This window comes from Panthera pardus, unplaced genomic scaffold (genome assembly GCF_024362965.1).
Source record: "Panthera pardus isolate Hobbes unplaced genomic scaffold, ASM2436296v1 HiC_scaffold_4, whole genome shotgun sequence".
NCBI classification, from domain to species: Eukaryota; Metazoa; Chordata; class Mammalia; order Carnivora; family Felidae; genus Panthera; species Panthera pardus.
The window spans coordinates 6,703,429-6,731,240 of NW_026526969.1; the positions used below are offsets into that span (position 1 = coordinate 6,703,429).

The 27,812-nt window shown below is 49.4% G+C and overlaps 1 protein-coding gene and 1 long non-coding RNA gene across 2 annotated transcripts in view; one reads left to right on the top strand and one right to left on the bottom strand.

The window, feature by feature from the left end:
- Positions 1-27,812, bottom strand: part of HIP1 (huntingtin interacting protein 1) — a 149,901-nt gene that overhangs the window by 26,037 nt on the left and 96,052 nt on the right. The window contains exons 2-11 of the mRNA XM_053894029.1: positions 22,844-22,907; positions 20,081-20,223; positions 19,790-19,846; positions 11,831-11,911; positions 9,483-9,559; positions 8,943-9,004; positions 5,810-5,950; positions 3,627-3,684; positions 316-391; positions 66-206 (exon numbers count right to left, since the gene is read on the bottom strand). Of these exons, the coding sequence (XP_053750004.1) occupies positions 66-206; positions 316-391; positions 3,627-3,684; positions 5,810-5,950; positions 8,943-9,004; positions 9,483-9,559; positions 11,831-11,911; positions 19,790-19,846; positions 20,081-20,223; positions 22,844-22,907 (900 nt within the window). The remainder of the gene's footprint in view (positions 1-65; positions 207-315; positions 392-3,626; positions 3,685-5,809; positions 5,951-8,942; positions 9,005-9,482; positions 9,560-11,830; positions 11,912-19,789; positions 19,847-20,080; positions 20,224-22,843; positions 22,908-27,812) is intronic.
- On the top strand, positions 569-1,619 carry LOC109250582 (uncharacterized). Its single transcript, XR_008419166.1, has 2 exons — positions 569-786; positions 1,278-1,619. It is a non-coding gene; the product is annotated as an uncharacterized LOC109250582 (long non-coding RNA).

Genomic DNA, 27,812 nt, shown 5'->3' on the forward strand with positions numbered 1-27,812 from the left:
CTGGGGCACGCCACCTGCTGGGCTCCAACCCCGCCCCCCTCGGGTTCTAGTGAGGCGCTCCGCACCTGCTGTGAGGCATCCATGTCAACGAGGTCATCCTTCTCCAAGACTGGCTCGCTGTCCGGGGACGAGGCCTCGGCCGGGATGACCACCACGGGGCTGATGTGTTCTGACAGGGCAGAGGCTCGCAGGAAGTTGGGTGGGTTCTGAAGAGGGAAGACACGCCCCCGAACCGCGTCACCGACCAGGCCTGCCGGTCTCTACGAGCACCCTGGACCCGGCAGCTCCCACGGCCAGGGGGCCGGGCATGCTTACCTCCGGCAGCTGAGGGATCTGAATGAGCCGCTTGAAATACTGGAGGTTGCTTGAGCGGTAGAACAGATCTTTCAACCTGGGGGGTGGAGAAGGGCCTCAGGGGTGCTGGGCGCCTTCCCCAGCCCCGGGTCGGGGACACTGCAGCCACCCAGCTCTCCTGCTGCCCACCCAGCCCAAAGGCGTGGGCTGTCAAGGAGACGGCTTCCATGGCGCTGGGCTTCAATTATGATGCTACAGGGGGAAGGTCATTTGTAGCCAGTCCTCACAGGAGACAGGGATTCAAATGACCGAATCCTCTGGAAGAGTGGATCATCCCAGAACAAGATCTGCGTCACCACAGAATCTACGCTGTTGTCTGGCTGATGTCTCTTCCCAAGAATGTTCGGCTTAGAATAACACGAAAATAAATTTACTCTCTCTGAGGATAAACCACCTAACCATAAGAAAAGGGAAGGGAACTTAATTACTGAGGTAAATTTCCTCAGGGTGCCTGTGTGGCTCAGCTGGTTAAGGGTCCGACTTCAGCTCAGGTCATGATCTCACGGTTTACGGGTTCGAGCCCCGTGTTGGGCTCTGGACTGAAAGCTCAGAGCCTGGAACCTGCTTTGGATTCTGTGTCTCTCTCCCTCTGCCCCTCCCCTGCTCATGCTCTCTCTCTCTCTCTCTCAAAAATAAATAAACATTAAAAAAAAGTAAAAAAAAAAAACAACCCCAAAACTAAGGTAAAGCTCCTTTTAATTAACTCACCCTGCTTTAAAGCTGTGTGTTACCTCCCAGTTAGACTAGAAGCCTCTAGAGGGCAGAGCCTGGGCCCTGCTGAGCTAGGGGTACCACAGTACCATGCACAGAGGCATCAACTCATCAAGAAAGACTTCACTGGAGGAAAGCAATCTATTTATACTGTGTCCTAATCTTGGATGGATATGGGGGTGAAGAAACCAAATATTTCTTCTCGTCTTCAGGTCTCTGTTTTCAATCGAAACATGGAAGGCCCAGAAAGCAGAGGGCACCAGACAGATTTCCTGAGAGGAAAGAGCATCGTGGGTCTCAGCACCCTCTCTCTGCAACCTCTCTCAGAATCTCCTTCAGCTCAGCCCAATAAACTAAACCCCTGAATGTCAGCCATTCTGACCCCAAGGCTGGAACTGCCCCTGTGATGTCATTGGTGCTTTCCCCCAAGTCGTCGACACGGAGGCCTCCGGGAGCTGCCAGGTCTGTGCAGAGGAGAAAGTGAGACAGCTGCTCACGGCAGAAGTTTTTATAAGCTAGGAGAACATTAAAGGAAATAAAATCACCTGACCACACATCCCCCTCTTTCTGGGCTGGAGCCAACAGTAATAGGCCGCACTGCTTTCATAAGCTACTGGAATTTACCATTCCAGGAAATCAGCCCCAGGGCCTGTCTCCTAGGATTTAATAAGTCATTTATTATAGAATAAACATATGAGGCTTTTCAAATGGAATAAGGAAACCGGGAGGTGAGCAAAACCCTGAACTTGTCCTCTGACTGTGGCTCGGAACCAGTAGAAGCCTGGGATTTGGTGGGTATTTTTCCTCTATTGTCAGGGATGAAGAAATTAATAGGCAAAACAAGAGGGTCAAATACAGCGTGCCGAGCCCCAGTGCCCTTCTCGGCACCTGGGTTCTCTCTCCCTCTCTCTCGTGCTTCCTTCCCCTCTTCTGGGGCACACGTATCGAAAGCTGAGTTGTACTTCTCGCCTCACCAGTGATCATCTTGCCCAAATGCACAGAATAATTTATCCCTCGGTCAGATAATCTCTTCCTCTTCTAGACAAGACACCTGGCTTCCTCGCTTAGTAATTTATCCTAATATTTATGGGTAACTGGCTGCTACGTATCAGGAGCTAGGGACGTAAGAATGGGTAGTCAAGCAGAAATAAAGCTGGTTCTAAGAACCATGAAAGAAACAAGGCACTGGCCTGGAGAATATGGGGAGGCGGGGTTGGGGTTGGAGGAACAGGAGGTGAAGAAAACCCAACTTAAATAAGAGATTTAAGATTTAAGGGGGGCCTGGGTGGCTCAGTCGGTTAAGAGTCAGACTCTTGATTTCAGCTCAGGTCATGATCTCACGGTCGTGGGATCCAGCCCCCCACCATCGGGCTCTGCTGGGTGTGGAACCTGCTTCAGATTCTTTCTTTCTATTTCTCTCTCTTCCTGTGCCCCTCATCCCAACTTGTGTGCACGTGCACTCTCTCTCTCTCTCAAAAATGAAATAAAAATAAAATAAAATAATAAAATAAAGTAAAATAAAAAATAAAATCTTAAAAGATTTAATGCCAGAGATGCCTTTGTGAGGAGGTGATGGAAGATGATCCAGAGCTGGCCAGGCTGGGAGAACATCCCCAGGGATGGAATGGCAAGCCCTAAGCCCCTGACAGAGAAATGTGCTGGGTAGGTTCCAGGAACAAGAAGACCCCGTGTGGCCGAAACCTCATAAGCCCTGGAGACGAGGTGAGAGATGGCAAGCAGGGCCTTGGGGACCACGGAGAAGAGCTTGGAGTTTATTCTCGGTGTAATCAAGAAGCCACTGGAAGGTTCTGAGCAAGGGACTGATGTCTTCACAAGGTTGTTCTAACTGCTGGGGGAGGACAGAATTGCAGGGGGCAGCAGTGGAAACTCAGGGTGTCCGCCATATTGGAGGGTCCTGGCACACAACAATGGCAGCCAGAGAGATAGGAGCTATGACTGGAACCAAGATATATTTGCAGAGCATCAGCTGAACCTGCTGCTAGACTGGACGTGGGGGATGGGGATGAGGAAAATGGGGAGTTCCCGGTCTCTGGCCCAAATGGATGTGGCAGCATTTACTGAGATAGAGAAGACTGGGGAGAACACTTTGGGAGGGAAATCTAGAGTTCAGTTTGAGATGTAAGTTTGGTGTAGGATGTCAGACGGACCATCGGGTATGTGAGACTGGAATTCGGAGTCAAGGCCCTGCTAGAGACACATATCTGGGCGTTGCTTTTCATGTACATGGTGTAAGACCCTACGCGGTAGGAGAATGTAAGAAGAGGAAACAGAGGGTGAAGCCCTGGGCATACAGCAGGTGATGAATGGATGTACAGAATCGCCTTCTTCTACACGTGTGTATGGTTTTTATCAGAGAACAGATAGCTTCCCCAGCCAGTGGTAGGTTTGCTGCTGTCCTACTTACTTTCCCTCACTTTACTGCTTTGCCATTCAGATACTGGCGATCCTCAATCGTTATAAAGCAAGTGCTCTTACAAGGATTAATTGATTTTATAGCAGTTTTTGGATTCGCCTTCATTTCTCTCCCATAAGCCACTTACTTCGAGAACTGCTCCATGAAGCGGTCCCGGTGGCCTTGCAGGGTGTCAGCTGGGAGACCTGGAAGATATTGGAATAGAGTGAGAGGGAAGAGGACCACAGGAGGACCAGGTGAGCCACAGCGGGGCTCTGGAAGGAGGGAACCAGCCACCCTGGGGCTTGCGGCCAGTCTTGCCAGTGCGGGGGCGGGGGGGGGGGGAGGGAGGTGGGCATTCCTGGCCTAGAGCTGCCCCAGGATTGGTAACCAAGGGGCCCAGAAGGACCCGCAGGGAACCCGGGGTGGGGGGCGCTTGTCCCTCAAATCTGTCCTCCTGTTTGCTCCCGGAGTGCAAGCCATTCTGGGCACAGTGGGCTGGAAGTTGTGTCCCTGACCACAGAAGCGACCGTGGTTGACCTGACCAAGCTGCGGGACAGAAGGGATCCAGAGAGCCTGCCTGAGAGGTTGGCTGTGCGAAGGCAAAGATCGCGGACAACACTCAGGATCTCAGTCCGGTGCTCGTTCGGCCCTGCCACTGCATGATGCTGGACGAGTGGCAGCATCGAAGCGCCGGCCTCCGCCCCTACAGAGCGGGCTCTCTGAGGTCCTTTCTGCTCCCAGATTATGTCACTCTGTGTACTTCAACCACAGATCACAGCTCAGCGATCCTTTTATTTCTTGCTTTATTCCTTAAATTTACATTTTAGTAATTTTTGGGTAGGTGATGTTTGGTATAAATAGGGAGCACATGCAAAATGTATGAGAATTCAGAATGCCAAGTATAAACGGTGGATGACGATGGCACTGTACCTCCGTGATCTCTCTCCCAAGAACCCTTAGCCCCAGTCGTGAGAAAAACAGCGGACCGACTTAAATTGAGGAACATTCTACAAGTGTCGGACCGATTCTCCCCTAAACCGTCAAGGTCACAAGTCTGAGACACTGTCACGGCCAAGAGGAGCCTAGGGGGACACAAAGACTAATGTAATGTGGCGTCCTGGATGGCACATGAGGTAAAAACTGGGGAAATCTGAATAAAATCTGGACTTCAGTTGAGAGTCGTGTGTCAATATTGGTCCATTAAGTGTGACAAATGTACCATACTCATGTAAGATCTTAACAACAAAGGAAACTCGCTTCAAGGTATAGGGGCACTTCCTGAACTATCTTTACAACTTTTCTGTAGATCAAAAACTATTCTAAAATCAAACATTCATTTTTAGAGAAGTATATACTCTGTGGGGCAACTGCGTTTCTTCTCTTGGCATTCAGTCCACCCTGTGCTCCTCCAGGGGCGTCCACTTGCCTCGATGCCTTTCTAACGCTTGAACTCGAATTTCCAACCTCCCTTCCTCACACTGTTCCCAGACTAACCAGACTGAATGTCGCTTTCCCCGTCCCGTCTAAATCACCAGATCTGCATCTCGTCAGTGACCACAGTTCTAGAGTGATCCCTTGTCCTTGTCTTCTAAAATTCATCCTGTCCCCTTTTCCAGGGCCACAAAACCTTGCTAGTATCCACTCAGGCCTCGATTCTTGTTGTTTCTCCGTCATGTGTATATCCTTCGTGGTGAACACCTCCGAGGGTGGCCCAGAAACCACCCACATCAGTTTCATCTGGGATACGGTTTAATAACGAAGACCCCTAACCTACCAGACTGACCAACGCAGACCTTGCAGGGGCAGGACCCACACACGCCGTTTTAAGCGAGAAGCACATGTGAAAGCATGAGAACATCCACGAGACTAGTAGTTTCCAAAATACAATCTACGAAAGCATCCCGGGGTGTCTGGCTGGGTAGGGGGTGGCCCTCCGGTTACTAGAGCAGCTCTGTTTTATATTTTTTTTATTTCCCCACAAAATGCCACTTGTAACGCTCTGGAAACCACTGTGCCCCTGCTCCTGTGGGTCTAGGCCGGGTCTGGCATCATTTGTGTGGGTCCCAGGATACACAACACATACGGACGGAGGTGCGATAAAGCCAGAGGTAGAGGGAAAGGACCGTCCTAGGAAACCCTATGGTGAGTGGGCACACCAAAACTTGTGCCCTGCTCGTCTCCACTCTTAAGAAGGTCGGGAGCTCTAGGGCCTTTGAGAGCAGCAGGAGAAAGGGCGCTGAGGGGACCGCATTTCTCCAGGGAGAGCCTCAGGCTGCGACCCCTTTCCCGCCCCAAGCGCGCAGAGATGATCCGGCCGGGCGTACTCACAGGAGTGGAGCTTGAAGAGGAGCTTGACAGTGTAATCATACAGGTGGCTGCAGTCCAGTATGACCTGGATGAGCGGGGCCAGGCGGCACTGCCCAGCTGTCGTCACTGACACGGAGCGGGACATGTCCAGGGAATTGAACACTAGGAGATAGAAAGGGAGACAGGTGGTAGGGGCAGGAAACTGCAGGTGACCCTCTCGGAGGGGGCAGAAGACACGCACCGAGGACCTGCTCTGTGCACACGCTGGGTCACGTGGTGCGGTTACCCCTTACAACACTCCTGTGGGAGAGGAAAACGGAGGAACCGGAGGGTGAGTCCCTCGAAGGCAGGGGAAAATAATCAAACACTGATCAGAGCACAAAGGAGGGAGTAATTCAGCCTTGGCTTCCTGGTGGCTTGCCACAGCGTCTTGGGACACCAGAAGGGGACATGCGCAGGAGCCCTGGCTGGACAACTGGAGAATCTGGGAGGGCCGAGGATGAACCATCAGGATCGAAGGCTGCTGTTGGTCCTTGGGGGGCTGGCCAGCAGAAGTACTGCCCTCCACTCTCCTGAGCTCCAGACCGCACGTCATTCCCTTAAGTGTCTCGCTCCACAGACCCCTCCATGTTACCCTCCGCCCCCTACCCCTTGTTCTTTTTTTTAAAGTTTGAGAGACAGGGACAGTGTGAGCGGGGGGGAGGGGCAGAGAGAGAGAGGGAGGGAGACAGAATCCCAAGCAGGGTCCATGCTTTCAGCGCAGAGCCTGACACGGGGCTCGATCTCACAAACCGTGAGATCATGACCTGAGCCAAAATCAAGAGTCAGATGCTCAACCGACTGAGCCACCCAGGCGCCCCCCTACCCCCTTGTTCTTAAACCAAGTAACCGGACCCCTGGCCGTGGACCCTCCGCGCACAGCAGTGGCCAGGGCCGAATTCCCTCCCACAGTGGCTGCCCACCACCTGCGTAGACTCCACTATGGCCAGCAATGAAAAAAAATCAGTGAGTGGGACTGCCCCGGGGGAAAGCCCAGAACTGCCGTACTCTGGCTTCCCAGACTGCTAATCCCCGTTAACTGGCTTATTCTGGCAGCTGAAAACAAAAAACAAAAAGGAAAAAACAACCCAACAGTTCTAATTAAAAGACAGTTTTTCTTTTTGACACAAATTAAAAGCAGCTGTCACTGCAAGGCGGCCAGGTTTCCAGGAATTCCTGCCTCCTTCCAGGAATGCCCCTTGGCATCCAGTAACATCTAGAGCAGTGTGACCACGGACAAGTTCCTCAACCTCGCTGTGCCTCCAGATGCTTTTCTGTAAAACGCAGACGGTTCAAAGCGCACATACCTCAAAAAGGTCTTGTACCTATTGAAGGAGTTGGCTTTCAGGTTGATCAGAATCACTTGGGGGAAATTTAAAGCCTGCTAATGTTTGCCTGCAACCGCCCTACCTCCCGTTCTGTCTTAATTGTTCTGGGGTAGGGTTGGGGCATTGGTAGGTTTCCAAAGCCCCCCAGGTAATTCTAATACACAGCCAGGATTGAAAACTGTGTTTCCCAGCTGAGTGGTTCTCATGTAGCAGAATCACCTGGTAGCACCGTCCGACAGAATTCTGTGACGACGGAAGTGTCTGTAGGAGCTGTTCAATATGCTAGCCACATGTGGCTACTCAAGTCTGTCAGGGCCGGAAGCGACCCCCATAGAGGCTCAAACAGTTGACTTGCTCTCCCATAACCCCTACAGCAGCGGCAGGTGGGTCTGAGGAGGCCCGGAAGAGGCCTCGGGTCACCTGAGTGGCAGGCTCTGGACAGGACTCCCCCAAGGATGACAACCCCTGCAATATCACTCCTACCTGCATTCAGATTTAAGCACATTCCGAGGCTGAGTGTCGACAAATTCTAAATTATCCCCATAGGACCTCCCCACCCACCACTAGTAACTGAAAGGCAGCCACGACAGCATACAGTTGTTGGTGTACTTTTGTGCAAACATTGCCGATGCATTCAAAAAAACGCATCCGCACCATTTCTCCTACCTGGCTGGGAACGCGTTAGGGTGGGGACTCTGTTTTGTGTTTCAACTACTGACTTTTGTATGACAAGGTGGCTAGCAGGCCAAGCGTCTTATTTCTCCTACAAACCACGGTTTCCAACTGTGTGTGGTGCTGTTCTCACCATGACCTGCCCTGAACTGACTGGCCAAGGCAGGAAGGCGTTTGCCGACCCAGTACAGCGCTGGCTGGTTAACAGGCCATTTGCGAGCTCCTGTACAGATGAACATGCGGAAGAAGCTGTAATTCAGGGTGAAAGAGTGTTTTTTTTCCTGAGGAAATCAGAACCCCAGGAGGGGGCCCCACACGTCCAAACGCTGAGAAGGTCGCCAAGCTTGTGCACGAATGCCTGCAGTTTGGAATCCACTCTTTCACGGAGCCGAACACTTGTCGTGACGCATGGTGAATCTTAGAAAACGGGCTCTTCTGTTCCCCGGGAAGGAAGGGGAGCCATGCTGGGGGCGGGAGGGTGCAGGGAAGAGGGGACACCAGAGAGAAGGGAATGGATTGCTTCCTTCCTGATTTCTTGTCAGGGAAGTGTGAGGGGCCGACAGCCGGGAGGCACCAGAACTCTCAGCGAAGGGAGCCCGGAAGTGTGGCCAACTCCCCTTGCTTGTAGCAAGGGGCTTCGTACACGGACTTGGCCAAAACTCAACTCGACCGGCGGGTCAACCCCAGCTGCTGACCAAACAGCACACAGCAACCCCTCTTCCTGAGCGGAAATCGGTCCCGACTGCCGGCCCAGCTGAGTAGCAGACAAAGGACCGACCGGTGCTGGGGCCACAGTCCAGAGGTTATCAAAGAGGCCAAACCGGTCTTTGGGCTCTTGGAGGCCTGGGCCTCTAGAGGGAAGCTGGCAGGGTAGGGGGCACGGTCATTCTGCTCAAAATGAAATCACTGACTCTGAAAATACCCAAGAGCTCCAGTCCTTCCCTGCACTGGGGATGGAGAGAGCAGAGATAGCGTGTGGGTATCCCCATTTCCTGGCCTGCGCTGTACAACTTGTAGGGAGAGAGGGGCTAGGACGGCTGGGCCAAGCCGGGAACAAAGTTTGGAATCAGGCAATTCTCAGAAGAGCCTAGGCCAGACGGGAGCGAGAGACTCACCAGTTTGGAAGAGGTTAAGTTCACACTCCAGGTAGTCAAACATCTCCACTGTCAACTGGAAACTGGACCCAAGAGGAAAGAGAGCTTATACTCCATAGCCCAAGGCCAAGGCTTCCCTCCCCACGCTCTGTGTTTCTGTCTCTGTCCCCGGTGCACATGTGCATGCCTGCCTGCATGCATACATGAGCATATGCACACACGCACAGACACACAGACACACACAGACCCACACACTAGCTCCAATCCCTAGCCCCGCCTACACGGGTCTTAAGGCCATCTGAAGATCAAACAGGGTGAATTCCACAGTGACAGTGGCAGAGGGGAAGGGCAGGTACCACGCTGGGGTGGGAGGGCAGAAGGGGACACTGAGAAGTGAACCCTGGACAGCCTGGAAGGGTTCTGGATGGGGCACCGGCACTAAGTCGCCCCACCCCAGCCACTGTCCCTGCCGTCAGGCCCTGTGTGACCCCAGCCAGAAGTGGCAACATTGACAAGAGCTTCCTTGCCCGTTGGGTCCACCGCACGAGGACGTCCACTCACAAGTTGTTAACGTCGCTCTCTCCAGCCTCGTCCAGCTGCCGGTCGCTCATCTGAAGGTTGCCAGGGAACCTGGGATTCTGGCAAGGCAGGCAGAGGAATGAAGTCAGGACAGAGCACCTCAACTAAGCCGACACCAGGCAAACTGTCTACACTGAGTTCGGGGAGCAGCAGGCTTGATTCTGTTCGTGCAACACCGACATCCTTCCTGGGGGTTGTCAGGGCACACAACCTCACGTACACACAGACCCCTTGACCAGCTCACATCAAAGGGCATCCACTGCCCATCATCACAGGTAAAGGCTCCACCCCTCTCTGGGAGCCAGGACAGGGCTCCGTCCTAACAATTTGGGTCCTGGGACCCTCTTCTAAAGATGCTCTCTGGTGCCGCAGTGAGAGCCAGCGGGACAGCGGTCGGACCTCAACCAACCACGAAGCACAGACAGTGCTGCATTCGCGCACCGCCAGTACATTCTGAGTCCTACCCATGCTTCCCTCTGTCCTCCTGCCACTTTCTGAAGCTGCCCTTGGGAGTTTGGGGCGGGGGGGAGGGGATATTAGCTTTAGGGAAACATAATGAGTAAAACAAACTTGAAGGTAGGAAAACATTACATCATGCACCCCCAAAGTCAGGAAAAATTATTACGTATCAGCAATCTTGTCAAATATCCGTATCATTATCTCTTCCCCAGTGTGGCAAAGGGAAAGGTGTAGATGGGCACAGACAGATGGGTGGTTGCTCCGTCAAGGGGGTCTCAATTCCACAGGGAGACAGAGATCCTCCACTCAGGCACCTCCTGGCTGTCCACTGACCCTCTGCCCGGCTGTCCCCTGCTGCCCCCACGCTCACCGCTCCTGTGTCTCCATCTCAGAGCTGGCTGGTTCCTTGAGCGCCCCCTTCTGGCCATGTTTACTTCCTCGCTCGGGCTGGACATTACAGAGACCTGGTCCCCTGGTCCCCTGCCTTTCTTGCTGCCTGTCCTTCCACCACACTGCTGTCAAAACCTGGTGAACCTGGATCTTTGTGCTGAGGACCAGCTGCCAATGTCCCTGGAGAGGGACTCAGAGCTGGAGTCACCCTTTAATCATGTTCTCCAGCCTTGGAGCCCCTTCACAGTCCTTGTTCCTGGCCCCGACGGGCTCCCTAATCCATCAATGACTGTCCTGACCTCAAACAGTCCCGCTCTCAAACCCGGTGCCCATGCCATCACCCTCCTCACGTGCCTTCCTCCTGACATCACTGGAACTCCCTGTGCATCCTTCTTCTCACTCCCTTCCCTGTTTTGAATGTACCAGCTGACCTTCTGTTTCTGCAGCTTCAAAAGAGGAGGGGCCAGCTCTTTCCTGACTCAGGATCAGCCCTCCTTGTGTGCTATTCGATCCGATATAGGTTCTGGTTGATTCTGTCACTCATCCAAGCAGTCCTGATTGAGCGCCTGTTCTGGGCTAGACGCTGGACAGCACATAGGACACAAGGAGACACGCGCTCCTGTCCTCTGTCCTCCTGAAACCCTCAGTCCAGAGCACCTGTGGCCTCACTCTGTCTCCCTGGGCTCCTGTGCATCTTCCTATTGCCCAGGTCCTTCCCACAGGCCCCACATCTCCCTAGCTGTTGCCCCCCACCCCTCCTGCCAGTCTTCAGAGAGTCCCTGCCGCTCTTGCCTGTCCCAGGGACCACCGTCTCGATCAGGCTCTGACCATCTTCCACTCTGAGTGAGATGGTCTCACCTAGCTGCCCAGCCACCCCCCACCCCTGCCACCCTGCACCTGACTGTTCCTCATACTAATGTGATCTGTGGCTCCTTCCATAGGCTCAAGTGACCGCTGTGCACTGTTACAGGGTGCTGCAGGTAAGAAGCCTCCTCCCTCTGACTGATCGGTGCACTCCTGACCGGCCGACCCTTCCTATGTATCCTTATGTGCCACTTGGTACCGAGCACAACGGTTTAACCTGCATCGGGCGCATAAGAAATACTGTCTAACGCCATACGTGGACAGAAAGAAGGTTCTGTGTGGAAACTCACTATATAAAATGGAGGGATCGTTTTTAGAAACAGTCGAGGCGGTGCTTTCTGAAACACCTTCCTAAGGCAACCCAGGGCACCGGGTTCCTCTCCAGAAGGGGCAGGAGACGTGGGCCAAACGCCCGGTTCCGTGTCCCATCCCGGGGGCCTGACTGCAGCTGTCGTGTGAAATCTCTTTCTCTCACTGGATATGGTACAAACACTCCCTGAGGGGCCCTGGGCTGCCTTATTTCCGTAAAGACCTGACAGGCTCAGGGAGGTGCCAGGGGACCGTAGGGGAGGAGCTGGGGGAGCCGGGGGCGGTGGCAGAATTGTCCGCAGACTCACTTTGGTGTGATATTCCATCTTTGTTCTTAGCAGTCTGAGGTAGGTGCTGCACAGCCGTCCATAGCCCTCACTCAGGTGGCCCTTTCCAGAAAAGAAAAGAAAGCAAGGGTCACCACTAACAACACCTGGGTGAGAGACTGATGGCCGGGACTTCTATAAACAATACATAGATTTTTTTTTTTTTTCTCAATTCTGGAAAACAACAAATGGCCATTGTGGAAAATTTGGAAAACACAGACAAGTACAGATACACACACATCAGCCTTCATCTAGACAGAAGATACAATCATGGCTAACATTCTGGGGCACAAAGTGTTATTTGATCTAATTTTTTCAATTTAAATAGACCTATTTTAAAATGGATATTCTTTATTTTTAATTTTTTTAATGTTTACTTTTGAGGGGGGGAGAGACAGAGAGAGAGAGAGAGACAGAGAGAGAGAGAGGGAGGGAGACACAGAATCCAAAGCAGGCTCCAGGCTCCCAGCTGTCAGCACCGAGCCTGACGCAGGGCTTGAACCCACAAACTGGGAGGTCATGACCTGAGCCAAAGTCAGACGCATAACTGACTGAGCCACCCAGGAGCCCCTAGACATTTTTTTTTTTAAGTTTTATGTATTTAAGTAATTTCTGCACTCAAAACATGGCTTGAACTCATGACCCCGAGATCAAGAGTCATATGCTGTACTGTCTGACCCAGCCAGGTGCCCCTAAATAGACATTATGTTTTTTTTAGAGCTGTTTTAGGTTCCCAGCAAAATTAGGCCAAAAGTACAGGGCTCTCCTATATACCCCCTGTTCCCACACATACATAGCCTCCCCCATTGTTAACATCCGCACAAGAGAGGACATTTGTTGCAACCGATGAACCTATACTGACTCATCATTATTATCCAAAGTGAAATTTGCATTAGGATTCACTCTTGGTGTGATACATTCTATGTTTTGACAAATGCACAATGTCCTGTACCTGCCAATTACAGTATCATGCACAATAGTTTCACTGCCCTAAAAATCCTCTGCGTCCTACCTTTATTTTAAAATTAAAAATGGGAGGCACCTGGCGGCCCAGTTGGTTGAGCATCCAGACTCTTGATTTCGGCTCAAGTCATGATCCCGGGGTCATGGGACCAAGCCCTGCATCAGGCTCCTAGTCCTGCGTCAGACTCCACACTGAGCAAGGAGCCTGCTTGGGATTCTCTCTCTCTCTCTCTCTCTCTCTCTCTCTCTCAGCCCCTCTCCCTTTCTCACTCTCTCTAAAATTAAATAAAAAAAATTAAAAAATGGAACCCATTTTTTAACTTAATATACTTCTTTTTCTCTATCTTCTCACATTTTCTCCTGTACCATTATTTTCAGTGATATTATTATCCGTGTGTAATGTAATTTATCGAACGAACTCCCTAGTGTTGTATGTTTTAGTTGTAGGCATGTTTTTCTGTTATAAGCTCTATTTCAACGAATATTCTTACGGTATCATCTTGTGTACACACAGGAGAACTTCCTTTGCATGAATTCTAGACAAGGCTTCAGATTTAAGAATTTAAAGTCTCCCACCCTTAGTAATCACAGTCTGGCTACAAGCCATTTCCTTCCTTCTGTCTCTCTCTCTCTAACTGCAGGAGAGGAAACACCTCCTCCAGATGGACTCCAGCAAACTAAGAGAGGCTAGAACATTCCGCATGGAGGGGGGATTGAAATGGGATGGATCCCGGCTGGGGACGAATAAGCATTCCCATGGAGGCTGCCCATGCGGTCGTGTCCTGGGTGTCTGGGAAGAAGCTGGAATTAGCAGGGTGATGCCTGGAACTCCCAGTTATACCCAAAGGAGGAAGGACATGGTGGCACAAAGAACTCTCTTTTTTTAATGTTTTATTTTATTTTGAGAGAGAGAGAGAGGGAGAAAGAGAGAGAAAAGGGGAGGGGCAGAGAAAGAGGGAGACAGAGGATGCAAAGCGGGCTCCGTGCTGATGGCAGAGAAGCCAATGCGGGGCCCTAACTTACGAACTGTGAGATCGTGACCTGAGCCAAAATTGGAAGCTTAACCGACTAAGCCACCCAGGCGCCCTGGCACAAAGGACCCTTGAGCTGAATAGTTGTAGTTCTCACCTGAGGTCTGACTTCTCCATTTTCTTCTGGGTGCATCTGTATCCTCTAAGGTAGAGGAACCCCACTGGAACATGCCTCAAAGGGCACCAAAGGGAGTTGGGTCATCAGAGGAAGTTAAAGATATCAATGCCAGAGATGACAGTATTTCCTAATGTATTCATTTCTATGAAGGATCATATTTTATGAGTTGCACATTATACTTGTTCATCATGGAAAAATTAGAAAGTAGCAGAAAGACAAAGTGAAACTATGCTCATCATCAAAGGCAGCTGTATTTCATACGAAAACGCACCAGGATCAAAAACCAAAAGATGAATGGATCATAGACGTCAATGTAAAATGTAAAACTATAAAAAACCCTAGGAGGTAACACAGATGACCTTGGGTATGGCAAAGACTTTTTATTTTATTTTATTTTAGTTTATTTTAGTTTATTTTAGTTTAGTTTATTTATTGAGAGAGAGAGAGAAAGAGAGAGAGAGAGAGAGAGAGACCGGGGCAGGGGTGGGGCGGCAGAGAGAGAGGGAAAGAGAGAATCCCAAGCAGGTCCTACACCATCAGTGCAGAGCCCGATGAGGGGCTCAAAGTCACACACCGTGCGATCATGATCTGAGCCAAAACCAAGAGTCAGACACTTAACCAACTGAGTCACCCAGGTGCCCCAGCAATGACTTTTTAGCTAGAACACCAACATCATGACCCATGAAAGAAATATCTGACAAGCTAGACTTCATTAAAATTAAAAAAAGTCTGCAAAAATCACCGTTAACAGAACGAGAACCCACAGAGTGTAACGTAGCCGATAAAGGACTGTTATCCAGATTATATAACATTCTCTTAAAACTCAACAATAAAAATTGGGGCACCTGGGTGGCTCAGTCGGTTAAGCATCTGACTTCAGCTCACATCATGATCTCACAGTTCGTGAGTTCAAGCCCCGCTTCGGGCTCTCTAGTCGACAGCTCGGAGCCTGGAGCCTGCTTTGGATTCTGTGTCTCCTGCTCTCTCTACCCCTCCCCAGCTTGTGTTCTGTCTCTCTCTCTCTGTCTCTCTCTGTCTCTCTCTCTCTCTCTCTCTCTCTCAAAAATAAATAAACATTAAAAAAAATTAAAAGAAAAAGTCAACGATAAAAAGACAAACAACCTGCTTAAAAAAATCACCAAAGACCTTAACCAACACCTCACCACAAAGAAGACCGCAAATAAACATGTGAAGAGACGTTCCCCGTTGTGTGTCACCAGGAAATGCAAATTAAAACAACACTGAAATAGGAGTACACACTTACAAGAATGGCCGAAATCCAGAACACTGATAACACCAAGTTCCAGTGAGGAGATAGGGAACAATGGGAGCTCTCATTCATTGCTGGTGGGAATTCAGAAGCATACAGCCACTTTTGAAGATGGTGTGGCAGTTTCTCATAAAAGTAAACATACTCTTACCACAAAATACAGCAATGGCGCTCCTTGGTTTTTGCCCAAAGGAGATGAAGACTTAGTCCAGACAAAATCTGCATGTGGATGTTTAGAGCAGCTTTATTTATAACTGCCAAAACTTGGAAGCAACCAGGACGCCCCTTAGTTGGTGAATGGATAAACCGTGGTCCCCTCAGACAATGGGGTATTACTGAGCACTAAAAATGAAATGAGCTATCAAGCTATGAAAAGACATGGAGGAACCTCAACTGCATGTTACTAAGAGAAAGAAGCCAGTCTGAAAAGGCTACACACCAAAGGATTCCAACTACAGGACACTCTGGAAAAGGCAAAATTGTGGAGTCAGTAAAAAGACCAGTGGTTGGCAGGGGCTGCAGGAGATGGGGAGGGATGCACAGGTGGAGCACAGAGGATTTTTAAGTCAGTGAAACTCATCTGTACGATACCACAGTGATGGATGTGTGTCATGATACATCTGTCCGAAGCCACAGAATAGACAACACCACAACCCCACAAGTGAACAATAATGTAGACTACGGACTTTGGGCGATTAGGATGTATCAGTGAAGGTTCATCACTTGTAAGAAATGTACCACGCTGGTAGGGGATGCTGATAACAGAGGAGGCTACATTTAGGGGTGGGGGTATATGGGAAATTGCCATACTTTCTGCTCAACTTTGCTGTGAACCTAATAAAACTTGCTTTAAAAGAAAATAAGGTCTTAATTGGAAAAAAAAAAAAGAGTGAAAAGGTTTCTAATACCTAGAAACTCTCAGTCAAATGGAAGAGAAAACTACATAGGAGGACAGGCCTAAAGGAATGCCAGTTTGGATAATGAGTCAGATTACGTTGGGCTGACTTTCCCATCGAAAATTACGAAAATATTGGGAAAAATATTTAAAACTTCTCTTTGAAGGCATTAATGAACTAATGAGAGGGTAAGGAATCTTCAGACCAGGGACCAAGTCCTTACAGCTACTAGGAGAAAATATGGAATACTGGGGTGATGGAGTTGGCAGGGACAGGGGTTTTGCCTCACCAGGTGAACTGAACTTGGTTTTCTGAGCCTCAGGGGCCAGGTGTGAACTTAGCCCTGCTGAAGTTGAAGAGTCTGGGGGAAGAGCCAAAGACTGCCTTCCTGGTGTAGGAGAACTAAAGGTGAACTGGACATAACACAGATCCCAGCACTCCTGCACCAAAAAAGTCCTCCCTGAGGCCCTTGAACCACTGTAGTGATCAGAAGGAGGGAAAAACAACTCCTTGGAAATGGACCCAAAGGAGCCAGAGCTCAAGGGAATCTTCCTGGAATTCACAAAACCTTAAGCTGAGGATTTAACTTAGAGTGATCTTAATGGAGGCAAATGCCCATTCTCTCTGGAGGAACCTGCCTTCATTATAGACTTCAAAGAGTTCCCACAAATAAGATTCCTAGGAAAATGAGCACCTCACAGTAAAAAATAACTAAGCACAAAAAGAAACTCCATAGCACGAACAGCATTCATCAAAAACAATGGACAGCAGAAATATATCTCAAAGGTCTCTAGATAATGGAAGTATAAGAAGTGATACATGAAATCACCCTTTAATTTGTTTAAATAAGTCAGAGTCTGCTTCAAAATACATGCAGGGCACAAGAAATCATAAAAAATGACAAGCAGATTTGGAGGGAAAAAAAGAACTCCAAGAAATGAAAGCTAGACTAAAATTATAATTATATAATGAAAAGGTTTAACAGATGAGATCCAGCTGAAAGGGGGACAAATAAAATGAAAGTTAGATCTACTGAGGTTATCCAGAATATAGTAAAGGGATAAGCAGGTAGAAACCAATGAAACACAAGTCTAAAGACATTGGTGGTGGTGGTAGTGGTGGGTGCCTGGCTGGCTCTGTTGATAGAGCATGTGACTCTTGATCTTGGGGTCATGAGTTTAAGCCCCACATAGGGAGTAGAGCTTACTCAAAAAAAAAAAAAAAGATACTGGGGGGATAGAATGAGAAAGACGGATATACCCAAAGTCTCAGAGGAAAAGACAGAACAGAGGAAAGACAATAGTTGAAGAGACAAAGAGAGTTTTTCATAACTGATAAGAGATACTAACCTAGAGATTTAAGAAGTCTAAGGAATCCACAATTAATTTGCACCTATACATGGTAAGATCTTAAAAATGGCCAGAGGAAATGCAGATTTGCTTCAAAGAAGGGACAATGAGTCTGACAGCCGACTTCCTGAAAATGATGGAAGCCAGAAGTCAGTGGAAGGGTATCTTGAATAACACTGTCCATGTGCTGAGGAAAACTGTCACCCCAGAATCCTAAACCCAGACAAAGTATATTCCATGTAGGAGGGTGAAATAAAGACATTCCCAAACAAGTGAAATCGGTTATCTGCCACCATGAGATTCTCACTAAAGGAAGTTCTAAAGAAAATAATTCAGGCAGAAAAAAAAGTAATCCTGGATGTTATATTTAAAGATTTAAAGTTAGATTCCACTGAGATCTAAAGAAACAAAGAGGACTGAATAAAACAATTAAAACAAAAGATCTTATAGAGTCTAAAAAAAAAAACAAAACCAAAATTAAAATACATAACAACAATAACCTACAAGCTTATAGGGAGGGCATGGAGGGAAAATATTCTAAGGTTTTTGTGTTAATAGGAAACAGATAAAGACAGGAATTTTAGCTCTTGATAAGCTAAATGTGTATTTTGTAATTATTGGAAAACATACCAAAAAAATAAAAAATAAAAGGAGAGTTTAAAAAAAATCTCCTAACTAGTAATGAGGGAAAAATGGAATGAGAAAAAAAAATACCCAATCAATCCAAAGAAGACAAGAAACGAAGAGAAAGAGAAACATAACACAAGGGGAAAATAGCACAAACTAAGATGGAAGATATAAATCTAAAAATATCATGCATTATAATAAATGTAAATGGAGTAAATGTACAGTTAAAAGACAAAGACTGCTATCTTGAAGAAAAGCAACAACAAAAATCCAATGAAATGCTATTTATAAGGGACTTTTCTAAGACATAGAATATAGAAAAGTCAAAAGTTTTATTTTTTTAATTTTTATTTTAAAAAAAATTTTTTTAAACGTTTATTTATTTTTGAGACAGACAGAGACAGAGCATGAACGGGGGAGGGTCAGAGAGAGAGGGAGACACAGAATCCGAAACAGGCTCCAGGCTCCAAGCTGTCAGCACAGAGCCCGACGCGGGGCTCAAACTCACGGACCGTGAGATCGTGACCCGAGCCGAAGTCGGACGCTTAGCCGACTGAGCCACCCAGGCGCCCCTAGAAAAGTCAAAAGTTTTAAAAGGAAGGAAAAAGGCACACCAGGCAAATTCTAACAGAAAAGACCTAAGCTTTCCGTGTTTAGAGATATAATAATAGAAAGCTCTCCAATATGCACTTGGGAGATCTGGGGACAACTCTCAGCTTTTTTTTTTTAAGTTTACTTATTTATTTTGAGAGAGAGAGAGCGCGAGAGAGCGCGAGAGCGTGCACACGTGCACAAGTAGGAGAGAGGCAGAGGGAGAGGGAGAATCCCAAGCAGGCTCCGCATTGTCAGTGCAGAGCCTGATGAAGGGCTTGAACTCACAAACTGTGAGATCATGACCTGATCTGAAATCAAGAGTCAACTGAGTCACCTAGGTGCCCCCTCAGCTTTATTCAGACTACCTAGCCTGTTATGTAGAAAGAGCTGCTTCCCTCTCTGGGCGTGTATTCTTGTCAGCAATGGGTGCACTGGATGACATAACATTCTGTGAGTGCAGACAGATACAGGTAAGAATTTGAAGGAAAGGGCTGGAGTTCTCAACCAGTGGGGGCAATGAGACATATCAGAATCAACCCGGGAGAGGCTTCAAAATGCAGATTACACCCCATCTACACACATACTCCTCGGACAACAGAATCTAGAGGGATTCTGGTGTGTGTATAAAAACCTTCTTTTTCAATTGATGCTGATAACACCACCTACCTCCTCCTTCATCCTAAGGCACTGAGAATCCCTAGACAGGAAAGAAAGAGCCCTGGCATTAAGAATTGGGAATGCTGGTTCTCAATGTACTGCGACCTGCACGGGGCCATCAGAAGGAAAGACACAGAACGGTGGCAGTCACTGCTGAGGGATCCCAGTGCCTGGAGCACATTCTGATGTAAGCTTCCATTGGCAGGAGAAGCTCTCAGGCCCTAGAACTTCCCTACGGCTACCAGGGCCCCCGAGTAAGACTATGGATATCGTGGTACTGTTTGGGGGCCATCTTTGACCCCTCTGTGATGCTCATGAGAGAAATTCTAAGCAAGTTGAAAGAGATAAATTCATTGCGGTCCATGGTCCTTGTTCTATGGCCTCTGGGGAGGGGTAAGAAGGTGCAGGTGGCCCCCGGCTGCATCTCCAAACTCACCCACATCCTGCTCATGTCACTCAGTTCATTTTTGTATCTCAGAGAGTCCTTCAGGACCTGGAGAGGGAAGGGATCCGCCGATGAGAGACGAGAAGGCAAGGAGACAGAGGATGGTAGAAGATGGGGCTGGGGCAGGCAGGGAGGCTGACCAGACAGACAAGCCCTCCTCTCACCAGTAACCAAAAGGCCCTCAGGGCGGGAGTGGCCAGCGGCCCCTGTGCCCCAGGCGATCCCACTTTCCCCGCATGGGCCCCGGGCTCCCTGGTCACCCCTGCAGCCCCAGGAACTCACGTTTGGGTGTCCATCTCGGAGGAGTTTGTGAAACACGTGGCAGAACTTCCAGCAGAGGACAGCGTTGCTAGAGAGGGGCAGCCGGTTGACAACAGACCAAAAGGTCTGTGCCCCTTTCTCATGGTGGGTGCCCAGGATGCACGGTGAGGGAGGGTCATGGAAAACAAAGGCACGGGCCCTGCCTCGGGCAGCCAATCCCTGGGGTGGAGGCTGCAACAGGCCACTAGCAACCTATCGTCATACGACACTGTTACAATACTATTGACCACATTGGAAGCCTGTCCCCCAAAACCTAAAATGACTCGTACACCCCACCGCTTCTGCAAAGCTGCCTGGCCTCAACCAGGGATGCATTAATCTCCCAATACTCTGAATTCTCTGTATGTGGAATTCGTGAGCCCCTTTGGGCTCAGTAGGGGATGTCCACACTTTCTTCGTAATTGTTCGTTTAAATAGGCCTCACACACCCAATTCCTAGGCACCATCAACCCCCAAGTGCAGGTCTTTCCCCAGAACTACAGGCTTCTTTGTCAAAGCTTAGGTAAGAAGCAAGGTGCCAAGCAGGCCAGAAAAACTTGCCTCGGGTCAGGGAACTTCATGACTCATCCAGAACACATGTTGTTTTGCTTCTGAGCTGGAAGGTATCATAAAGTTCCTTCCCCAGACTGAAATTTACATTTCGAGAGGGGATGAGCTTGAACACAGACTTCTGGGTCTAAGAAGCTGAAGTCAGCTTTTGGTCTTAGAGTGATTTCTGCAACGACTACAGTCTCCCCTCAAGTACAGCCCCCTCGGGCTAGACAGAAGCCAAGAGGAGCGGTAGATAGCTCCCAACCCCTCTGCAGAGAGCTAGCCAGCCACCCTGACTTTGAAAGAGGCAAGGAGACCTTTCTGTCCTTTGATTTCACAAGCATTTTAATGCACCCATTGCGTGTCAGGCACTATAAAAGGCACTCAGGGATATAAAAAAAAGTTAAGACTCAGTCGCCAGCCCTCTAGGAGCGGATGCCACGGTGGGGGCGGGCGCAGTTAGGCACCTAAGGATAAATGGTTGTCTGAACAGCATTTCTGACGTCAGACTTCCAAATGCTTATCCAATTGTTACTGAGGGTGGCTGACAGTCTTTTAAAAAAAAATCAATAAAGAATAAAGGTTGTGTGATATCTTTAGGCTTGAAAACCCTACCCTATGGAATTACCCTTTCAATGTTTATCCACCTCTTAATGGTGAAGCAGAGAGACTCACAGAATATTACAGCTGGAACATTAGACGTTTCAAATCTTCTTTGGCCCAGGTCTTTCATGTGACAGACAAGGGGACGAAGGCTCTTGGAGGCCCCCCCCCCACGCTGGACCCACTCGAGGCTCCAGGGCAAGCCAGACTGCTGTAGAGGAGGGATTCCAGAATCTCCTGGTGTCCCTTCCATCACCCCAGGCAGCCTTCCTGAGAGGGTGTGATATGGCCCCGCCAGTCCCCCATCTGGAGCACACTAGTCTCTGAAAACTGTCTCTCTCTTTCTTTCCTGTCTCGTTCAGACTGATCAGTATTTTTGGCAGGGCGGGGCCAGCGGTTGGGCCACTTATAATGAAGGCTTTTCTCGACTCAGTAGAGCAAGGGGACTGTGCCTTTGTGGGGATAAAAGGGCGAGGTCTGCAAGGTCTCCCTAGGCTCACTGTTGAGCCAGGCTTCTGGGGTGCCTGGGCAAAGTTCTAGAGCCCCCATCCTGCAGCTAAACCCTAAATCCAACCAAAGTATCTTCCTGCCAAACACAAGCTGCGTTTCCACCAGTAGGAGCAGCACGTGCTTTTAGCAACACTTCCCACGGGCTTGACAGGTGTGGGGCATCGCACCGGCAGTCCGGGGCTTCTTCCGCCACCTTAAGGGGCTGAGGTGGGACGGCTTCAAGATGAGCGGTTTTGAGCTGACTGGCTGTGTCCCTGCCACCACGATGAGCCCAGGCAAGGAGGAGCTGTTCGTCCCAGGCCGAAGCCCAGCCTCCACTCGCCCCGAGCTGCACACACCAGCAGCCTCTCCTTTGGCCTTTGAGGATCAGCCCTCCAGCTCTTGGTCTCTATACCTCAAGGGCAGATCCCAAGGGACCCATCAGCCAGGATGCTGCCTGCGCTTCTCTCCGAAGACACGACCCATGATGGTAGTGGCCCAGGTCCAAACTTGGCGTGGGGGCCAGGAGGTGCGATTGGTGAGAACCTCCAAGCCACCAGCTCCCTAAGCCACCTTGGGGTCCTGGTCTTCTTCACCCCTGCTGCCTTTGGGGGTGAACTGGCCCACACAGGTGGATCTTATTTCCCTGGTGGAGCCCCTGCGCTTTCGTAAGGCCAACCATTGCAGCCGAGACCTTTTGCTTGGGTTTCATGATCAGAGAAGGGGAGACGATCATGTTCCCAAGGGGGTGGTCAGTGTGGCCCTATGGGCCAAGTGCAGGGCCTGAAGTGCTTTGAGGACACAGGTGAAAAGTCACTCCTGTGGCCCGAGAAAATCTCTCGAAGGAAAGTAATGTCAAGGGACTTGGCAGTTCTGAGGAGCTCAAGTCCTAGGCCGGGCGGGGTCCTTGGGTCCCTTCATGATGAGCTGTGGTCTCGAAGGCCAGCTGCTGCCAACCGAGCTTCTCAAACCCTGCAGGAGGCCTGGCCGATGTGGGGGTTCCCCTTCCTGCAGCTGAGCAAGGATGCCTCGCCCTGACCTCAGTCCCCACAACTTGACCCTCCTTGGGGTCAGTCTTCCAAACAACATCCAAAAGGATATTTCTGGCGTGTTTTTCCTTTACAGCCACTTCCTGCGTATTAATGGCCTTATTGATGCTGACAGTCTGAAAAACAAGAGGGAGGGGGAGGGGAAAGGAGGCTGAGATGAATAAGCTTCTAGAGTGTCTGAGACCCTCCCAGGCGCCCCACCCCTTTCTCTACCTCCAGTGACTCCTCCCCAGTGCTCTGAGGACCCCTCCGGGACCAGGGTCTGGGTCGGAGGAGGTGGGGCTGTGGGGGGCAGAGGTGGGCAACGCTCCCAGGCCAGCTGGCCCAGGCTGTCCTAAGGCAGCGGGCTTTGCTGCCTGGCATTGGCTGTGCCCAGCTGCTGTGCCCGCCTGCCACTCATTCACTCGATACAACAGCGTGGCAATTAAAGCCTGCACAAAGGGATGCTTTTCATCCCCCAGGGAAACATTATTTCTCCGGGAGCAGGAGGAAGAGGCACTGAGCTCAGGGAGCGGCTGCGGCCCAAAGGCCACCCAGCCGCCCCTCTCTCACCACGAGAGCCTTCCACGGAGGCTTCCCTAGCCAGCCCAGGTCTGCGGCGGGGTCACTGGAACTCCTTGTTTTCCCACTCCTGGGCATCTTCCAACCCTAACCAAATTCCCTTTTATTTCCTTACTTACAAGGCATTAACAATACCCACTCCTTTCCAGTTGTGTTAAAAATCGTAACTCCCTTTGGAATTTAGCAAATCGTGTGTACCTATGGATACAACTTACGGAAAGACGAAATGGGATCCTATCATGGAGGCTGCTTAAGTACAGTTTTTCTCCTTTTTCTGTTTGGCTGTGCTTTTCCATAGTTGGCATTTGACCCTAAGTCACGTTAACATGTTATGCATCACACACACACACACACACACACACACACACACAACCCTCCCTACCAAAGGGGTTAATTCTGCCACTGTTCTATAGAAATGCGATCACCAAGCACAGACTTTTCAACATCCTCCTTTTCTCACTTGAAAACATCTTATGAAAAATTCTCCAAGCGGCATGGTAAAATTCTAGCTCATTCTTTAAAGAGACAGTATAATATTTCATGGTGTGGGTGGGCATGATTTATACAAGCATTCCCGTGCTGGCAGGCCATCAAAAAACTTTTTTAACCACTGTAAACCATTTTAGTAAGCATGCTTATACATATTGATGCCTTCGTTCCCAATGGGTAGATTTCCAGGAGTGGGATACACTGGGTCAAAGTGTTGTGATTTTTTTTTAAATCTGCCATTATGGAAAGATCCAAACATAGACAAACATGGCCCACACAGCCCCCAGTGTCAACCCTTATGAACTTGCAGCCAAATCCACTTCCTTATGGACCAGGGGTCACAAACATTTTCTGTAAGGGCCAGTTAGTGGGTATTTTAGGCTTTGTGGGCCACATGGCTCTCTGCTGAAAGTCCTCAATTTTGCAAAAGTTGGAGCACGAGAGGAGCCTCAGAGATACTAAACAAATACATAACCAAATGAGTGTGGCTGCGTTCCAAATAAAACTTTATGCACAAAAACCAGGCAGTGGTGGGGATTCGGCCAGTGCCTGTTAAGTATGCTGACCCTTGCTTTCTCCTGTCAGCCTCTGACGCCCTTGCTCTCTGGATTATCTGAAGTAAAATCCCAGAGGTTCAGGATGAACCTCTTACAGAAAAAAAAAAAAAGAACAATTTAAAAATTAAACCGGGGCACCTGGGTGGCTCAGTTGGTTGAGCATCCGACTTGGGCTCAGGTCATGATCTCACAGCTCGTGAGTTCGAGCCCTGCCGCGGGCTCTGTGCTGACAGCTCAGAGTCTGGAGCCTGCTTTGGACTCTGTGTCTCATTCTCTCTCTCTGCCCCTCCTCCGCTTGTGCTCTGTCTCTCTCTGTGTCTCAAGAATAAATAAATGTAAAAATTTTAAAAAAAAATTAAAATTAAACCATAATACTATTATCACACCTAAACTTTTAAGGATGGGGGCGCTTGGGTGGCTCAGTCGGTTGAGTGTCTGACTTTGGCTCAGGTCGTGGTCTTGCAGGGTTGTGAGTTCGAGCCCACACTGGGCTCTTTGCTGTCAGTGTGGAGCCCACTTCGGATCCTGTCTCCCTCTCGCTGTTCCTCCCCCCATCTCTCTCTCTCAAAAATAAATAAAAATTAAAAAAAAATTTAAGGATAATTCCTTAATATCATCAAATGGTTAGTTAGGTGTTCAGATTTCCTTGTTGTGTGAAAACAGGAAAACTTTCTTGCATTTCTTCTAATCAGGATCCAGATAAGCTTGCCATGTTGCATTCCGAAAAGACCCTAATGGTTCACGTTTCCATTGACAATGTACAAAAGCGTCCCCACCATCACCATTTTTGCTGGTCTTATGGGTATGGTGACGCTTCACTGTGACTGTATTTTGTATTTCACTGACTGCTAGTGAGTTCTGAGTATTTCCTTACATGTGCTCATGGTTGTCGACTGCCTTAGATAGTTTGTTTTTTAATTTTTTTAATGTTTATTTATTTTTGAGAGAGAGAGAGTGCAAGCGGGAGGGGAACAGAGAGAGAGGGAGGTACATAATCCAAAACAGACTCCAGGCTCTGAGCTGTCAGCACAGAGCCTGACGGGGGGCTAGAACTCACGAACCGAGAGATCATGACCTGAGCCAAAGTCAGATGCTCACCCAACTGAGCCAACCAGGCGGCTCGACTGTCTTACATAGTTAAGTATGCTCACCTCAACTTTGACCGCTTCTGCGTGTACTTAAGGTTTTTCCTGACCCTGGATTATACTGGTAGATTCCTACGTTCTCTTCTAAGTGTTTTAATTTTTTAAAAATTTTATTTATTTTGAGAGAATAAAAGCACAAACAGAGGAAGGGCAGAGAGAGTAGGAGAGAGAGAATCCCAAGCAGGCTCTGCACTGCCAGTGCGGAGCCCGATGCGGAGCTTGAACCCATGAACCGTGAGATCGTGACCTGAGCCGAAACCAAGAGTCAGACGCTTAACCGACTGAGCCACCCAGGCGCCCCCACAAATACGTCTTTAAACCGTACTGACCAAGTGCCCAAGCTCACGGTCACTATGAGTCTTGCTTGCAACAATAAGAAAACCCAACACCTTACAATTCCCTTAAAATAACATATCATGAGTCTGGAACTACAGATCCTGTATGTGTTTGTGTGTTGGCTGCACGCCGCACATGTTCTGTGCTCTAAACATTGACAGGAGGCAGAAGCCCCTGGAAATCATGATACTGCTCCAGGGGGACACCGCTTAGAGGAAGAAGGTGGTGACCTGTCCCAGGTGCTGTAATTATCCCTGCAATTCACCTACTTCTCTCAGTTATGCCTCATTCGAACTCAGGGGCACCTATGACTGTTGCACAGGAAGGCCAAGCAGCTTGCCTGAGGTCATGCTATTCACTTCCAATCTTGGTCAGCTGGATCCCGGCCCTGAGCCATCGTGACAGCTCTGGACTGTGGAGGGGCTGTCTAGGTCAGGGTCACAGAGGACAGGCAACCAGAGCGCGTGCGGGCTGCGTGGCTGGAGGGCAGCACGGAGGCAGGGTGGGGACGGGGAGCCAGAGAGGGAGGCGGTGCTGGGTGCCGGTGGGGAAGCGGCAGGGGCATGAAGGCCACAGGCAGAAGAGGACGGAACCTGGAGGTAGGGAGACGCAGGAGGAAGCTAGTGACAACAGAGAAATGAGGGAGTAAAGCCTCGGCCAAAATGACAGAAATTAAAATGCCAAGAGCCCAGTGGAAGGTGGGCTCTAAAAACAGGACTGGCCGATGGGAGCTCCCAGGTACAGGGGACACAGCAGGGGGAGCATCGAAGATGCTGCAGAGGAGGGCACCTTAGGGGTGAGAAACAGTCATTTTTAAAAGAAGGAGGACGTGAACCAGAAACAACAGTGGTTATAATCATCAAGTTACTAGCTAATGAGTTACAAGCTAATGAGTGTTTGCTCCCAGGCCCCGTGCTAATAATAAACATTTTGTGTTCATTATCTTATTAAAATCTCCTAATTCTATAGCCTCCAAGTAGGTGAGTATTAGTATTAACCACCCCCATTTCACAGATGAGGAAACCACGGCCAAGTAGGTTGCCCAAGGCCACTCCAATGAGTGGAGTGAGAACCAGACTCTGCGATGTGGCTCTAGCTCAGCCCCTGAGTCACCATCCCCATAGCAGACATGGCCCTCCACATCAGGAACACAGAATCAGAATCCAAATGCTTTCCACAGTAACATTTCCCAATATGCAACCCAGTAGGTACCAAAGAGATTTCCTATATTTAGATCTAACTCTCCGGCACAGGGGAAGCAGGATTCAAATCAGCCCTTGTGAAATAAATTAGGTGTTTTATTTGCCTGCCAACTTACTGTAAGCGACACTATGATGTGATTGGTCAAAATGCAAATCTGAGCTCTGGCTGTATGAAAAGGAGTATAGTGTTCAGAATGAGGGAGGGGACGGTTCCAACTCTATGCAGGATCAACTCACACATAAAACACTACTCAGCGGCACCTGGGTGGCTCAGTCAGTTAAGTGTCTGACTCTTGATCTCAGCTCAGGTCACGAGCTCAGACTGGTGAGACTGAGCAGCCCATCAGGCTGTACGTTGACAATGCGGAGCCTGCTTGAGATTCTCTGTCTCCCTCTCTCTGTCCTTCCCCCACTCATAAGTGTGCACTCTCTCTCTCCCTCTTTCTCAAAAATAAATAAACTTTAAAAAAAAAAAAAAGGAAAGCGTGGAACAATTTCCACGTACACATATAGTCGCAGCCCCCAGTACGGGTCTAGGACACTGACCAAGGGCCCAGCCTGGCGCTGGGCTGCGGAATGAAGTTTCTGCCCAAACCAACAGCTCTCTGACCCCCGCAAGCCCTACCTGCCCCTGTGGAGGCTGCCCCGGCCCCTTCACTTGCAGCTCACTGGAGTTTTCCATTACTGTGGCCCACATGCCCCAAGTTCCCTGACCAATGCTTCCCTAACAT